The sequence below is a fragment of the Borostomias antarcticus genome (genome assembly GCF_949987555.1).
Source record: "Borostomias antarcticus genome assembly, chromosome: 26".
Classification (NCBI taxonomy): Eukaryota; Metazoa; Chordata; class Actinopteri; order Stomiiformes; family Stomiidae; genus Borostomias; species Borostomias antarcticus.
The window spans coordinates 9,721,325-9,738,040 of NC_140259.1; the positions used below are offsets into that span (position 1 = coordinate 9,721,325).

The window sequence follows — 16,716 nt, forward strand, 5'->3', positions numbered from 1 at the left end:
GTTGTTCCTCCCGGGGAAGGGCTGTCCGCACCGGGACCTGGCCATCACCATTGAAGACACAGTGGTGACCCCGACTCGGACTGCGAGGAATCTGGGTGTGACCCTGGATGACCAACTGTCATTTTCCTCACATGTCACATCCGTCACACGTTCCTGCAGATTCATGCTCTACAACATCAGGAGGATTCGCCCTTTCCTCACTAATGAAACGGCGCAGGTACTCATCCAGGCCCTGGTCATCTCCCGCCTGGACTACTGCAACTCCCTCCTCGCGGGGGCACCGGCGTCAGCCATTAAACCTCTGGAACTTGTCCAGAAAGCTGCTGCTCGCCTGGTGTTCAACCACCCCAAGTTCTCCCACACAACTTCCCTTCTCCGTTCCCTACACTGGCTCCCTGTAGCGGCTCGCATCCAGTTTAAAACTCTGGCGCTAACCTACAGGGCAATGAAAGGAACAGCCCCCTCCTACCTCCAGGCCATGGTCAAACCCTACATCCCCTCCCGACCACTACGCTCTGCTACCTCAGGGCGACTGGTTGCCCCGTCACTCCGAGGCTCCTGCGGTCGATCGACACGGTCACGGCTCTTCTCTGTCCTGGCCCCGCAGTGGTGGAATGAGCTGCCCACTGATGTCAGGACAGCAGAGTCGCTGCCCATCTTTCGTCGCAGGCTCAAAACTCATCTCTTCAAGAAGTACTACAACAATCCTCCCACCTAAGCACTTATTATATTATATTGCACTGTACTTTAGATTGTGATTCTTGCACTTTGCTTCAGCACTAGATTATGCTCTTAGTCACTTGTTTGTTTTAGAAAGAAGATGCACTTGTGAGTTCTGGCAAGTAGTAGTACATTGGCTCTTCCTACGTTAAATGCAATTATTGTTAGTCGCTTTGGATAAAAGCGTCTGCTAAATGACTGTAATGTAATGTAATGTAATGGAGAGGGAGGCATGTTACTCTGAGGGGGGAGAGGGGGGCATGTTACTCTGAGAGGGGAGAGGGGGGCATGTTACTCTGATGGGGGAGAGGGGGGCATGTTACTCTGAGAGGGGAGAGGGGGGCATGTTACTCTGATGGGGGAGAGGGGGGCATGTTACTCTGAGGGGGGAGAGGGGGGGCATGTTACTCTGATGGGGGAGAGGGGGGCATGTTTTGAGGGGTGAGAGAGGGGAATGTGATGGTGTATGGAGGTAAATAAACATCACAAGCTTATCAGATGCTCAGTGGTTGGAAAAAGGACTTGGAGAATGGGTATACAGTAACTACGAAGTATGTATCTTGATATCTGAGGGGGGATATTTGTTATACATCAGGTAGTAAAAACACAAAGTCCACATGATAATAAGTACAGGTATAGCCCCCCCCCCCCCCCCATTTTTTAGGACATCTAACACATTTTTTTTCCACATCGAACACATCTTTCATTTGAAGGAGTTTCATGGTACTTTAACATCGCAGTTCATTTGACAGTATCACGTCCTGCAGTACCTCCGAGAAGAAGAAGTGGTTGGTGGTCGTCATCGTCTCCCGGCTGCGCCCCAGATCGGTGTCCCCCCGGGGGACAGAGCTCCGGTTCTTGTTCCTCTGCACCAGCAGAACCGGGTCTGGGACACGGGCCAAACAGAGAGGTAGCCAAGCAGGAAGATGTGTGTTTCAATGCAGCATTTCAATCTGGCAGTTTCTCTGTGTTCAATTGTTACAAATTGAGAAACTACATTTTTACTAATCTCCAAAGAGCTTATACAGTAGTCTGAGTATTATTTAACTTTCATCAGTGAAGTAGTAATCATATCTGGTCATCAAGAATAGCTATGATCAGGAAATGTATTGTATACTGTACATGTTATACATGTGGAATTGGGCTTTCACACACCTGACCTGATGTTACAAAAAGCATCGGACATTGTAGTCGTCCATTTTGTCTCAGGATAATCCCCGAGATTGATCCTTAAACGTTTCTTCACACTGACTGGGCTGTCAAAGACATTTTCAAAACACAGCAGAGGTCTCAGATAAAAAACAGCAATACTTAAAGTGTCTACTCTCCAATGGCGGTCTACAGAATATATCGTATACTTCAGATTTTAGTTTAACTATTTTTTAACTAAAGTGATTTTAGTTAAAAAGAGAAGACACGGCAACTAACAAACAAAAGTTTCTGTAAGAGGAGGCCGCCACGTTCCTACAGTAGCCGAAACATGAGCAGACATGTTTGGAGGAGCTGTGAATTGTGGGAAGGTTAACAGAATACCTGTTTGCACCAGGGTGTCTGAAGGACACGCCGTGAGTGGTTTCTCTATCAGATATCTTCTCTGGGTCTCCCATGGCCACGGACGAACCAGACTGCTGAACGGAAGAAGCCGTAGACATGTTAACTCCCTACTCTACAGCAAAGATAAACATCTTTTTTTTTTGTAAGATATTTTTTAGGGCTTTTCAGCTTTAATGGGACAGGACAGTTGAGAGAGACAGGAAACGTGGGAGAGAGAGAGGGGAGGACATGCGGCACAGGACCCGAGCCGGGAATCGAACCCAGGTCCGCTGCGCGAAGGACTAGCCTTCATATGGGGCGCGCCTTACCCAGGGCGCCCCTATGTGTCTAATTCTGACAATAAATGAACCATACTAGACTGATCACAGAAAGCAGACAACGGTGGAGCTAAATAGCATTTGTATGTGTTTACCTTCTCTACAGGCTGAGGTGGACTGCACCATTTCCCCTGAAACACCTCCTTGTGATGGGAGAGGAAGGTATGAACTTCCATGTCTCCTTGGATAGTGGGTTCTCCTCCTGAGCAACAGTGGGGGTTGACTTGATTTGACATTTGAACCACCTTTACCACACTAATACAGCCTGTACATGCTTCAATACAGCCCGTTTCACTTGTGGATATTGCTTCAACAGCTGTACATGATTGTCAGAAATGACCCCCGCATAGAGAATTATTTTGTGGTGACATTTTGTGGTGACATATTAAAAGCAAAGCTACTGTTCGACACTGGGGATGTAACAGTTCACTGGAGCGTGCATAAAAGTTAATCTAAACCCAGTGGATGAGCTTGGTAAATCTTTTCCTGCAAAGATATTTATGGTCCATCTGTCATAAATAAACATGACTACAGAGCATCTATAACCGGCGTAAAAGATGGATTTCTATAAGCTACATTTAGATGATATTGATAAATATAAAACACAGCCACCGACCTAGATGTTTCACCTCGGCTTTTCTGATGGGTGAAACGGCGTGTGGGGTGAAGGTGGCCCTGTGTGTGCTCTCTGGGACCGTCCCCTCATGCTGCTGGCTCTTCTCGATGGCCGTGACCGGCCGGGCGGTGTGTGTGCGGGATGATGGGCGCCGGGGCTGGAAGCCGTCGGCCTGCGTGGTCAGGAAGCTGACGTGCCGGGGGTCCGTGTGCATCTTCAGGTTGGTGAGGAGCCTGGTCCAGGCAGGGGTCCGGTTTAGGCCCGTGTGAGGGTGCTGAGGGTACGACCCGACGGCCTCGCTCACGTACTCCTTGATCCGTCCCAAGTCCCTGTGTTCCACCTGGGCGGGGGCGGGGCGAGGGATGGCCGGCCTCTTGGGGAGGGTCGCGGAGGAGGTGAAATCCCGCTGGGAGGTCGTCTGGAAGCAATGCTCTGGTCCATAGCTGTTGTCAGCACCCCGGAAGGGGATGTGTGAGGTCTGAAGGAAGTCCTTACCTACTAGAGGGGCTGGGATCAGGGTGCTTACAGCAGTTGCCATAACCTCTGAATAGCACTATTTAGACCACTCTTAGCCCTCTCTGATGTAGTCGTATCTTCTCATACATCACTGTGCTTGTCCTGATATGTTCAGACATCTCCTTTTAACTGAACCAGAATGCACTGCGTTGCCTCACCGTGGAAACGCAGATGACATGCACAGAACATCGATGTCATAATAGGCTACCGTTCTCTATGAAGAGAAAGGAGAGAAAGTATTATATTTTGTATCATACAAAATCTTCCCTGAGGAAGGAGAAAATACAAATACATTTTGGCATTATAATAGCCTACCACAGCTAACAGAACTAGCCAAATTAACCAATCTACACACACTCTTGCTCAAAGGACAGGATACTTACAGAGAGAAGTTTTTAAGATTACAATTGTAAGATGTTTTCTTTGTAAAAGAGGCAATGAAAGTTATGTACCCATTCCATAGTCGAAGCAGCCCTGGGATAGTGGGAGCGGACATGCTTCCTTGTGTCAAGTGACTTCTATGAATAATTTACTGTTTCTGTGGAGAACCTTCCAATATCAACCCACATAGTCTCATGTTGCATGTTACTCACCAACAATGCTTGCATTGCAATGTACAGTATATAATCAGTGATTTTGAGAGTTTTATCTACATTGGATGTAGATAAAATGCTTAATATTGACCCAAAATCACCAACAAAGTGGAATTGTAAAAGGGCCGTAGTATTGTTTTAGTAAGTAATGATTTCAACCCTTTCTAGTCACCTTTTTATATCTTCAGAGGTTGATGAGTAGAGGTCTTCCGCCTCAGTGGTAGAACTTTTTTAGTTCAGGTCAGTTTGTTTTGGGCCACTGGTCATCTCTGCTTGATGCAGGACATTATTTCTAAATCTATATTTTACCCAATCATTTGTATTATTCAAGACATCCATGAAGATCAGAGCACAGAAGGTGATCATGTGCATAATTGCAAATGTAATATAAAAATCCACGGTCTGTGAACAATATCCACGTATGAGTTTCATTAAACAGCAGATGGCAGTAAAATGCAGGTTCTTGTCCAAATTAGTGGGTATGAGTTTGCGCTGCAGTGAATTCGTTTTTCCAAGGGATTTGCTTATGAGTGGAAATTAATGATTTTATAGAAATAGTCAAATCTTAATCGATACAATAGTATAATAAATAAATAAATACATAAATAAATGTTCAAAAATAGTTGAAGGAGCGGATGTGACGTATTGTAACTTCCGCCCTCCCCAGCCTCTTTTCTCCGAGGCTCAGCTGTCGGCCGGGTGGGTGCATCACTGTCCGAAACATTTCCTCTAAAATTACCAACAAGATCAGTTTATAATGTCTGTGAAACCCTCCAGTGATGCTCCGCTACCTAGGAACTTCCTAAAAGATGATCTTATTCTCGCATTTCAAACTAGGAGACCCCCCAGAATTGGATATAGAACCAGCCTAGGCGGGCATGTGGCAGACGGGCCTGGTGCTAACACACATGCTAGCTAGCCGCTAAGCTAGTTAGCATGCTAACGCTAATGCTAAGCTAAAGTAGCTAGGCTGATTCAGTTCATTAACACATTGTGCTAGCTAGCCGCTAAGCTAGTTAGCATGCTAATGCTAAGCTAATGCTAAGTCCCAAAATAGCTAGGCTGATTCAGTTCATTAATTGTAAATGTAACGTTATTATAAACGTAACCTTGTTTGATAAAAGTATAGTTAGTGTCGTCCGAACCAGTAGTTCGCTCTGAAGTTGACAATTGCATGAACTTGGCTAACGTTAGCCTAGCTAGCTAACATTATGTAGCTTTAGGTAGACTGGATAGTTTGCTAACTAACATTATCAAGACCCAACATTTGTTTATTGCCATGTATATGTCTCTCACATACTAGGAGTTATTGAAACGACATATGACAGGGTGCTGGACAGAACAGTACAGCAGAATGTAGTGTTATGTACAAATAACAATATACTGGTAAAAATAAAAGGAGGCATTATAGACATTTAAAACAAAAGGCAGGACAAATTAAAAGCATTAAAACAAAAAGCAAGACATTATAGACATTTAAAACAAAAGGCAGGACAAATTAAAAGCATTAAAACAAAAAGCAAGTCATTATAGACATTTAAACAAAAAGCAGGCTAAATAGAATACAGGAATAAAAGTTACAGTGCAGTATACTGATAAACATAGCTCCTCTTAGAAAGCAGTGGCAAAAAGAAAAATTGTCTTCAGGCTTGTACAGTGTGTTAAACAATATTCCTCTCATCTCTTTAGCCCGCAAAGATGCAGATCTTCGTGAAAACGTTGACGGGGAAGACCATCACCCTCGAGGTCGAGCCCAGCGATACTATTGAGAATGTCAAGGCTAAGATCCAGGATAAGGAAGGTATGTTGGCCATCATGATTTGACCTGGGTTCGATTCCCGGCCTTGTGCCGCATGTCCTCTCTCATGTTTCCGGTCTCTCTCAACTGTCCTGTCCCATTAAAGCTGAAAACCCCTAAAAAATATCTTATAAGAATTAGACACATAACATGTTAGTGTGTTTATCTTTGCTGTAGAGTAGAGAGTTAACATGTCTACGGCTTCTTCCGTTCAGCAGTCTGGCTCATCATCAGTTGACACATCTAGCGTTGCAGTTGTAATTTGTAATTAACTTAAGCTTCATTGCTCTGTGTAAAACGAAGTCGGGCCCCTACATTGCTAGTATTTAGACATGAGTAGCCACCTATGTAGAATGTCAAGTGTGTGGTAACGCAAGTTTTAATACGTTTATAATCATATTACATTATTTGGTCCACAGGTATCCCACCTGATCAGCAGCGGTTGATTTTTGCCGGTAAACAGCTGGAGGATGGACGCACCCTGTCGGACTACAACATCCAGAAAGGTAGGAGTGCTGCCTCAGAGCGACCTCTACGTTCGCACTGGCTCCAGGAAGAGCAGGTTGCTTCTCTTTCACTTAAGCTTCAGCGTTAGATTATGCACTTAGTCACTGGTGTAGAGAGGAGATGCACTTGTGAGTTCTGGTGAGTAGTTGTACACGGACTTACTACCTACGTTAAAGTCGCACTGAAACGGACGTTTGAGATCATCTAACTTCTGTAGTTTGACGTATTTCCGACGCAAACAAGCTATGAGGGTGGGACATGTGTTTAGAGGAATTTGATTGGAACGTTGACAAGTGGACGGGTTTTAAGAACTTTAGACAGATTCGATAGAAGGATAGCGTTGATTGACGGGTGGATGTCGTGAGATTATTGGCCTAAAATCTAAGGTACCTGTTGTCGTCATTGCACATGACCTACCGTTTTCCAGGAAGTAAGAAATTATATACTTTAATATAAGATTACAACAAAAGTAGAATTTTGTAATTTTTTTGGCATACATCGTTGAATAGGTGAACACTATGACCAATTATGTGAACCAAAATGGGACAGAATGCTTTTTTAATTTCAGTCCGACTTTAAATGCAATTATTGTTAGTCGCTTTGGATGAATGTGTCTGCTGAATGGCTGTAATTGCTGAGAAACCGAAGGCAGACCTGTGACTGACCACTACTCCCCCTTCAGAGTCCACCCTCCATCTTGTCCTGCGCCTGCGTGGAGGCATCATCGAGCCGTCTCTGAGGCAGCTGGCCCAGAAATACAACTGCGACAAGATGATCTGCCGCAAGTATGTAAACATCAATTTATCCAGTCTTACTAGAGGGAGCCAGTCTTGAGTAGTCTTAACTAGAAGGAGCCAGTCTTGAGTAGTCTTACTAGTGGGAGCCAGTCTTGAGTAGTCTTTACTAGTAGGAGCCAGTCTTACTAGTGAGAGCCAGTCTTGAATAGTCTTTACTAGAGGGAGCCAGTCTTGAGTAGTCTTTATTAGGGGGAGCCAGTCTTGAGGAGTCTTAACTAGAGGGAGCCAGTCTTACTAGAGGGAGCCAGTCTTGAGTAGTCTTTATTAGGGGGAGCCAGTCTCACTGGTCTTGTGTTGCAGGTGTTACGCCCGTCTTCATCCTCGTGCCGTCAACTGCCGCAAGAAGAAGTGTGGACACACCAACAACCTGCGCCCCAAGAAGAAGCTGAAGTAGACTGAGGGACTGGTGCTGTGTGACAGGCTTAATACAGGACCGCTGTGCTCTGTTCAATAAATGCTAAAAAGACATCCGCTGGTTTGTCCTGTTATAATAACTAAATATCCTGGCTAATAGAAGGGGAAGTAAGGATTCGAAAGGGTAATGGGTTTATGTGTGCAGTCAGTTTAGATACTATGGTGAACACTACAGACCGAGGTAAGCAGGGTGACTTGAGAACCATGTACAAAACCATTGAATTAATTGACCCAGCTTCCTCCAGGGTAAAAGATGTGCTGACTCGAGCGCAACTAACGCACAGCCTTGTCAACGTGTAGAACAGCTGGCAGGGAGAGCTCTGGAGGTCTGGAAGTTGAGACGAGGCCCAGTGAAGCGGTAAAGAGAGTTCAGCAACTGACCAGTCTTTGGGAATTTAAAAGGCTGTGTTCTGAGTCGCATACTTCCATACTACTGTGTATAGTATGCCAAAAAAGGATGAAGGTCACATGGAGTATAACAAAAATGTCCTCCTACGTCCGTGTTTTGCAGTAAACAAGCCCGCAGGCTTTTCTGGCTGTTCCGACCCACAATCTATTGTACGGCAGGAATTAGAGTCGTGACGGCTGTGGACGAATGTCGCTTTATGAACTGCGACAGATGAGGGCAAATTTCAAGGTGCAATGTTATGACAAAGTGGTGTGTCCCAATTGTATGCATACTGCATGCAAAGTATGTACTTTGTAGGGCAGCTTTAGTAGGTACTGGTAGTAAAAATTACAAGTATGCGATTCGGAACGCAAGTCGCCATCCTCTGCCTACAAAACATGACATATTAATTGACATTCTAATTGGTAAATGAGAGACGTCCCAAGTGCGATTTTTAATTGATAGGAAATTCAAAATGGTTTAAAATACAAGCGAAAGATTGACATTTTATACATTTTTCTCACATGATTCCATTTTAATGTTTGAAAACAATTATTTCAAAATGGGTTATACTTCACTGAAGACATTGGCTCAAAATATGAAAATACAACCATAATTCTTTAATTGATGTAATCACCGGTGGATGTGGATGAGAAGAGCAGTGAAAGGGTCTTAATGACCTCCATCATATCAAGTAAGTGATGAGGTCAGAGCCAGGCGAGGGTTTGAACTGGTCCTAAAGGGAGTGGTGTTCTGAGGCGTGTCTGAACACATGGTTAGTACTACTGCGTTTACTGGGTATACAAGGCCTAAGGACCCTGATGGGTCAAACTCAAACTTCATTTCCATGATCAGAAGTGGCCTGATGTTGGTTTCAGAACTGGTGTGCTTTTTCCAGTGGTATAGTAACAGAAAGGTGCATTTTGTATCATAAAACCAGAACAAATGTAAAACTTGGAACGTGGATTTGATTTATTTTTTTTAAACATAAAGGTCAGCTATCTTGATGCACACTAAGAAGTTGGCATTAATCAGCACAGTAATTCGTAGGAAAAGGTTGATAGTCAAACCATCACACTTACGAGTGTGCACTGTACTGTCACACGTACGAGTGTGCACTACTGTCACCTACGAGTGTGCACTGTACTGTCACACCTACGAGTGTGCACTGTGCTGTCATATCGTACATGTGAACCCCCCAAACAGAGAAGAGGAACAGGACTTGATTATATGACATCACCTACGTACTTGTCATTTATTTGTGCTATTAACCCATTCGATACGACCACGTCACCGGCAACATTTTAAAAATATCTAACAAATCTCAAAAATTCCTCACTCCAACACTTGCTGAAAGCTGAGAAACTGCGCTTTCTAGTATTATAGGGAAAATCCAATTAATATTCAAAATGTCACTGTACTTTCAGGGTTAAAAGGGTTAACAGAATGCTAGAAGAATATTGCTAATTCTACAATGATTGCACCTTATCTGTACCTACATCAACATACTGTAACATCAAGAAAGGTCAACAACGCCTCATGGCTTAGATTGAAAAGTAAAGAATCTCTACGTTGATGTGCAACTGTGAGTTCAAATGTCAGCCTTAGCCCAGGCAGTGGTCAGTGTGGTTGACCAAGCTAGTAAAGTAAGTAAAACCAGTACCTGTTTTCTAATAATACTACTTGTGCTATTCAATCCATACTATGTTGCTCGCTAGGTAGCCTAATGCACATACCTCACATTCCCTGGCAAGCTGCTTTGCTGAGCTCATGCACTTTTTTTTCATTGTGTACCACTGATGATAATTTGCTGCTCAACTTCATGAATATCACAGTCATAATTATGATCATGGCTACTCTTAGTGTAAATACACATAAAAACCACAAAAGTGTAACGTAAACAATTACTTGGCACCAACATTGTCAAGCGTAAGCCCTAATTCAAAAGTAAATCTCCAAGCAAGGTTGACATCAACAGAACATCGACATAATGAACATGGTATAAAGACTCCGTAAGAACAGTCCTCGAGACATGAATACAAAAATAAGAAAACAGTTTGGGATCTGCATTCTCTATAAACCTATGAGAACAGGTTGGATGTGTATTCCCTATAAACCCATGAGAACAGGTTGGATCTGTCTTTTTTTGGTCTGGTACTTTTGCTTCAGGGCAGTACGAGGTGTCAGTCATCCACTGCGGAGATGCACTTGGACTACCAATACTGAGAGCGAAATTCCTTTCATTGCATGTCCATCTCTCTCAGAAACCCTTCCTTTGGGTGCGTCTTTAACGCCTAAAGCAGCTTCCTCAAGTCCTGCACCTGCACTCACCACACAAAAGGGCCTATATGAAAGCACATTCCTGATCGATATTCTTCATACTGCTTTCCCCTATCCAGCCGTCTTCAGATCAGTGAGGAGCGAGGGGGAGAGGGAGGAAGGTTGGGGTTAGAGGGCCCGCTCCCGTCGGCTGAGACACACTCCTCGCGTGATGGTAGCTATTTGTCGATGAGCTTCGCCAGGCTCTGTCGCAGGTCGTTCAGGTCGTAGATCTTCAGGTCCAGGACGTCGATGACCTGCCGGACCTGGCTCTCCGCCTGCTCCCGCTCCTCCAGGGTGGAGGCCAGCGTCTGCTCGGTGCTCTGGACCCGCTGCTCCAGCTGGGCGTTGCGCGTCTCCAGGTCCTTCAGACCAACACAGAGCATGGGAGGGTCACCAAGGACCAGGGCTGAGTTTCCCAGAGGCATCGTAGTGCTACGTTCATCGTAGCGCTATGATGAGCGCCATAGCATACGATGAACGTAGCGCTACGATGCCCAGGTTATTTGAGGACATGATATTTTTTTACATTTTTAAATTTTGGTTAAAGTACAGGTTCAGAATTTAGCATTATAAACCATGTTATAAGGTTATTCACAATCATATACAACGGCCGATATCAATGTTTCGTCAAACGGTGAAGATATAGAGATATAGCATAGAACATGATGATCTTCCATGAAAAATTAAAGTGTTTTACAAAAGGAAGCTTTTAGTGATTTAAGATAAGCATTCACTACTCTGATTTTAAAAAGTGGTGTTGAAGGTGAATTAGGTCTGATTCATTATTCATTAACACTCATATGTCACCGTCATTTCTGTTTCCCTTGAGGCCCTCAAGTCCCCAGACACCCTCTCACCTGGAGCTTCTCAACCACCTCCTCTCACCCTCAGCTCCCCAGACACCCTCTCACCTGGAGCTTCTCAACCACCTCCTCTCTCCCTCAGCTCCCCAGACACCCTCTCACCTGGAGCTTCTCAACCACGTCCTCTCACCCTCAGGTCCCCAGACACCCTCTCACCTGGAGCTCCTCAACCACCTCCTCTGGCCCTCAAACACCCTCTCACCTGGAGCTTCTCAACCGCCTCCTCTCACCCTCAGGTCCCTAGACACCCTCTCACCTGGAGCTTCTCAACCACCTCCTCTCACCCTCAGGTCCCCAGACACCCTCTCACCTGGAGCTTCTCAACCACCTCCTCTCACCCTCAGGTCCCCTGACACCCACTCACCTGGAGCTTCTCAACCACCTCCTCTCACCCTCAGGTCCCCAGACACTCTCTCACCTGGAGCTTCTCAACCACCTCCTCTCACCCTCAGGTCCTCAGACACCCTCTCACCTGGAGCTCCTCAACCACCTCCTCTCACCCTCAGGTCCCTAGATACCCACTCACCTGGAGCTCCTCAACCACCTCCTCTCACCCTCAGGTCCCTAGATACCCTCTCACCTGGAGCTTCTCAACCACCTCCTCTCACCCTCAGGTCCCCAGACACCCTCTCACCTGGAGCTTCTCAACCACCTCCTCTCACCCTCAGGTCCCCAGACTCACCTGGAGCTTCTCAACCACCTCCTCTCACCCTCAGGGCCCCAGACACCCTCTCACCTGGAGCTTCTCAACCACCTCCTCTCACCCTCAGGTCACCAGACACCCTCTCACCTGGAGCTTCTCAACCACCTCCTCTCGCTCTCAGGTCCCCAGATACCCTCATCTGGAGCTTCTCAACCGCCTCCTCTCACCCTCAGGTCCCTAGACACCCACTCACCTGGAGCTTCTCAACCACCTCCTCTCACCCTCAGGTCACCAGACACCCTCTCACCTGGAGCTTCTCAACCGCCTCCTCTCACCCTCAGGTCACCAGACACCCTCTCACCTGGAGCTTCTCAACCACCTCCTCTCACCCTCAGGTGCCCAGACACCCTCTCACCTGGAGCTTCTCAACCACCTCCTCTCACCCTCAGGTCCCCAGACACCCTCTCACCTGGAGCTTCTCAACCACCTCCTCTCACCCTCAGGTCCCTAGATACCCTCTCACCTGGAGCTTCTCAACCGCCTCCTCTCACCCTCAGGTCCCCAGACACCCTCTCACCTGGAGCTTCTCAACCACCTCCTCTCACCCTCAGGTCCTCAGACACCCTCTCACCTGGAGCTTCTCAACCACCTCCTCTCACCCTCAGGTCCCCAGACACCCACTCACCTGGAGCTTCTCAACCACCTCCTCTCACCCTCAGGTCCCCAGACACCCACTCACCTGGAGCTTCTCAACCACCTCCTCTCACCCTCAGGTCCCTAGACACCCTCTCACCTGGAGCTTCTCAACCACCTCCTCTCACCCTCAGGTCCCCAGACACCCTCTCACCTGGAGCTCCTCAACCGCCTCCTCTCACCCTCAGGTCCACAGACACCAACTCACCTGGAGCTTCTCAACCACCTCCTCTCACCCTCAGGTCCCCAGACACCCTCTCACCTGGAGCTTCTCAACCGCCTCCTCTCACCCTCAGGTCCCCTCTCACCTGGAGCTTCTCAACCACCTCCTCTCACCCTCAGGTCCCTAGACACCCTCTCACCTGGAGCTTCTCAACCGCCTCCTCTCACCCTCAGGTCCCTAGACACCCTCTCACCTGGAGCTTCTCAACCACCTCCTCTCACCCTCAGGTCACCAGACACCCTCTCACCTGGAGCTTCTCAACCCACCTCCTCTCACCCTCAGGTCCCCAGACACCCTCTCACCTGGAGCTTCTCAACCACCTCCTCTCACCCTCAGGTCCACAGACACCAACTCACCTGGAGCTTCTCAACCACCTCCTCTCACCCTCAGGTCCCCAGACACCCTCTCACCTGGAGCTTCTCAACCGCCTCCTCTCACCCTCAGGTCCCCTCTCACCTGGAGCTTCTCAACCACCTCCTCTCACCCTCAGGTCCCCAGACACCCTCTCACCTGGAGCTCCTCAACCACCTCCTCTCACCCTCAGGTCCCCAGACACCCTCTCACCTGGAGCTCCTCAACCGCCTCCTCTCACCCTCAGGTCCCCAGATATCCTCTCACCTGGAGCTTCTCAACCACCTCCTCTCACCCTCAGGTCCCTAGACACCCTCTCACCTGGAGCTTCTCAACCACCTCTCTCCCTCAGGTCCCTAGACACCCTCTCACCTGGAGCTTCTCAACCGCCTCCTCTCACCCTCAGGTCCCCAGATATCCTCTCACCTGGAGCTTCTCAACCACCTCCTCTCACCCTCAGGTCCCTAGACACCCTCTTACCTGGAGCTTCTCAACCACCTCTCTCCCTCAGGTCCCTAGACACCCTCTCACCTGGAGCTTCTCAACCACCTCCTCTCACCCTCAGGTCACCAGACACCCTCTCACCTGGAGCTTCTCAACCACCTCCTCAGGTCCTCAGACACTCTCTCACCTGGAGCTTCTCAACCACCTCCTCTCACCCTCAGGTCCCTAGATACCCTCTCACCTGGAGCTTCTCAACCACCTCCTCTCACCCTCAGGTCCCCAGACTCACCTGGAGCTTCTCAACCACCTCCTCTCACCCTCAGGTCCCTAGATACCCTCTCACCTGGAGCTTCTCAACCACCTCCTCTCACCCTCAGGTCCCCAGACTCACCTGGAGCTTCTCAACCGCCTCCTCTCACCCTCAGGTCCCCAGATATCCTCTCACCTGGAGCTTCTCAACCACCTCCTCTCACCCTCAGGTCCCTAGACACCCTCTTACCTGGAGCTTCTCAACCACCTCTCTCCCTCAGGTCCCTAGACACCCTCTCACCTGGAGCTTCTCAACCACCTCCTCTCACCCTCAGGTCACCAGACACCCTCTCACCTGGAGCTTCTCAACCACCTCCTCAGGTCCTCAGACACTCTCTCACCTGGAGCTTCTCAACCACCTCCTCTCACCCTCAGGTCCCTAGATACCCTCTCACCTGGAGCTTCTCAACCACCTCCTCTCACCCTCAGGTCCCTAGACTCACCTGGAGCTTCTCAACCGCCTCCTCTCGCTCCTTCTCCAGCTCATGGAAATCCCATTTCTTGCACTGTAGATTTTGAATTTCCTAGGAAGGACAAACACAGGGTGATAAGCTCAAGACTCATTCAGGCTTTATCTCACTTTTTTCCTTCAAAGATAAGAGTTTTCCCTCAAGTGTGTGAGGTCATCTCTCCAGGGTTGGACATATCAGACTCAGGGTCAGTTGATCTCAGGGGCCACAGGGCCGCTCTGGAAGAACGCACGAAGGACAGAATCCCACAAAGAAAAACAGATTAGGGAACGTTCAAAATGTATGGGAGGGGGTCACTGGAGGAAAACAGGATCATACAAATTTGAATCGATCAAAATAAAATAGTTCCCTCAGCTTTTCGGAATCCAGTGACCCCCTCCGATGAATTCAGAACGGCCCCTTACTGTGGAGACTAAAATCCCCATCAGGTAAGTGTTGTGTTTGTAGTGTAAGTCTCTCTCTAAATCATTGTCCTACCTCATCTTTAGTTTTAAGCAGGGCCTCCAGCTCGTCCAGGGACTGGCTCAGCTCTCCCCTGCTGGCTCCGTCACAGGGGGCCACAAGCCCACTCTGGGCCTCCAGCTCGGCCACCTGCACACACAGGGAGGCACGGAGGTGTGTGTCACACAGGAACCATGCACAACGAAATATGCTCACACACACATGCACACGCACACATACATAGCAGGAAGTACAATCAGAAACGACACACGCTTCTACTGAGTCCAGAGCGAGAAATGAAGAGTGACCCCACAGCAATGACAGCTAATTAATTCCCATTTGCAGCGGCTGCATTGGTCATCCCCAGCGGTCAGCTTTAGAAATTTTTAATGTCAAATGTTAAAGGTCACAATATTGCAGACTTTCTTTTAATTGCCAGAGGGACTTGACATTAAAGTATTTGATTTCTGACCTATTTCCATGCGTTTAGCATACAAATTGTGACTCACAAGTTTTGAATAACGGTGCCATTATGCTAATGTAATGAGCGACTGTCCTACTAAAGAAGGACAAATCATTCAGCCCTTGAGGTCATAACGCATGATTTATTTTGTATTTATTATTTTTATAAACCATTCCATTTTCCCCTCAATTATCCTGACAGAATGAGGACAGGATTCAAATAAATGAAAAACCGGAATTTACATATGTTTGCTCTCAGAATTAACATTTATGCTTTTGCATTTTCTCTGTAGGGAAACAGTCGTTCCCACGGGACCAGCCTATCACGGGAACGGCCTATTACAGGACCAGCCTATCACGAGACCAGCCTATTACAGGACCAGCCTATCACGAGACCAGCCTATTACAGGACCAGCCTATCACGAGACCAGCCTATTACAGGACCAGCCTATCACGAGACCAGCCTATTACAGGACCAGCCTATCACGAGACCAGCCTATTACAGGACCAGCCTATCATGAGACCAGCCTATTGCAGGACTAGCCTATCACGGGACCAGCCTATTACAGGACCAGCCTATCACAGGTCCAGCCTATTACAGGACCAGCCTATCACAGGATCAGCCTATCACAGGATCAGCCTATTACAGGATCAGCCTATTACAGGACCAGCCTATTACAGGACCAGCCTATTACAGGACCAGCCTATCACAGGATCGGCCTATCACGGGACCAGCCTATCACAGGATCAGCCTATCACAGGATCAGCCTATCACAGGACCAGCCAATTACAGGACCAGCCTATCACAGGATCAGCCTATTACAGGACCAGCCTATCACAGGACCAGCCTATTACAGGACCAGCCTATCACAGGACCAGCCTATCACGAGACCAGGCTATTACAGGACCAGCCTATCACGGGACCAGCCTATTACAGGATCAGCCTATTACAGGATCAGCCTATCACAGGACCAGCCTATCACGGGACCAGCCTATTACAGGATCAGCCTATTACAGGATCAGCCTATTACAGGACCAGCCTATCACAGGACCAGCCTATCACAGGATCGGCCAATCACAGGACCAGCCTATCACAAGACCGGCCAATCACAGGACCAGCCTATCACAGGATCGGCCTATCACATCCATGCGTGACAGAACCCCCCTAGGGATGCAGTGCAGGATGCAAACAAACCACAAAGGTCACGCGCAACCCAAACACACGGGCTGAGGCCTCCCTCTCCTCACATATATATGGAAATAGGGCTTTTTAAA

General features: G+C 47.7%; 2 protein-coding genes across 2 annotated transcripts in view; one reads left to right on the forward strand and one right to left on the reverse strand.

Annotated features, from left to right (window-relative positions):
* Window positions 1-4,997: 4,997 nt before the first annotated feature.
* On the forward strand, window positions 4,998-7,886 carry LOC311326333 (ubiquitin-ribosomal protein eL40 fusion protein). Its single transcript, XM_084459219.1, has 5 exons — window positions 4,998-5,015; window positions 6,006-6,117; window positions 6,534-6,620; window positions 7,304-7,406; window positions 7,719-7,886. Exons 2-5 carry the CDS (start codon window positions 6,015-6,017, stop codon window positions 7,810-7,812), a joined length of 387 nt encoding a protein of 128 aa, XP_084315345.1. The 5' UTR covers window positions 4,998-5,015; window positions 6,006-6,014; the 3' UTR covers window positions 7,813-7,886.
* Window positions 7,887-10,718: 2,832 nt separating this feature from the next.
* LOC311326324 (homer protein homolog 3-like) overlaps window positions 10,719-16,716 on the reverse strand; it is a gene marked incomplete at its 3' end in the record, with an annotated part of 60,019 nt that continues 54,021 nt past the window's right edge. The window contains exons 7-9 of the mRNA XM_084459210.1: window positions 15,016-15,129; window positions 14,512-14,592; window positions 10,719-10,904 (exon numbers count right to left, since the gene is read on the reverse strand). Coding sequence (XP_084315336.1) covers window positions 10,719-10,904; window positions 14,512-14,592; window positions 15,016-15,129 — 381 coding nt within the window. The remainder of the gene's footprint in view (window positions 10,905-14,511; window positions 14,593-15,015; window positions 15,130-16,716) is intronic.

Bases quoted from the DNA above. Each gene is read 5' to 3' on its own strand.
- LOC311326333 (XM_084459219.1), top strand. From the start codon at position 6,015: ATGCAGATCTTCGTGAAAACGTTGACGGGGAAGACCATCACCCTCGAG. The intron at 6,118-6,533 runs GTATGTTGGCCA...TTTGGTCCACAG, and splicing joins TAAGATCCAGGATAAGGAAG to GTATCCCACCTGATCAGCAG. The intron at 6,621-7,303 runs GTAGGAGTGCTG...CTCCCCCTTCAG, and splicing joins GGACTACAACATCCAGAAAG to AGTCCACCCTCCATCTTGTC.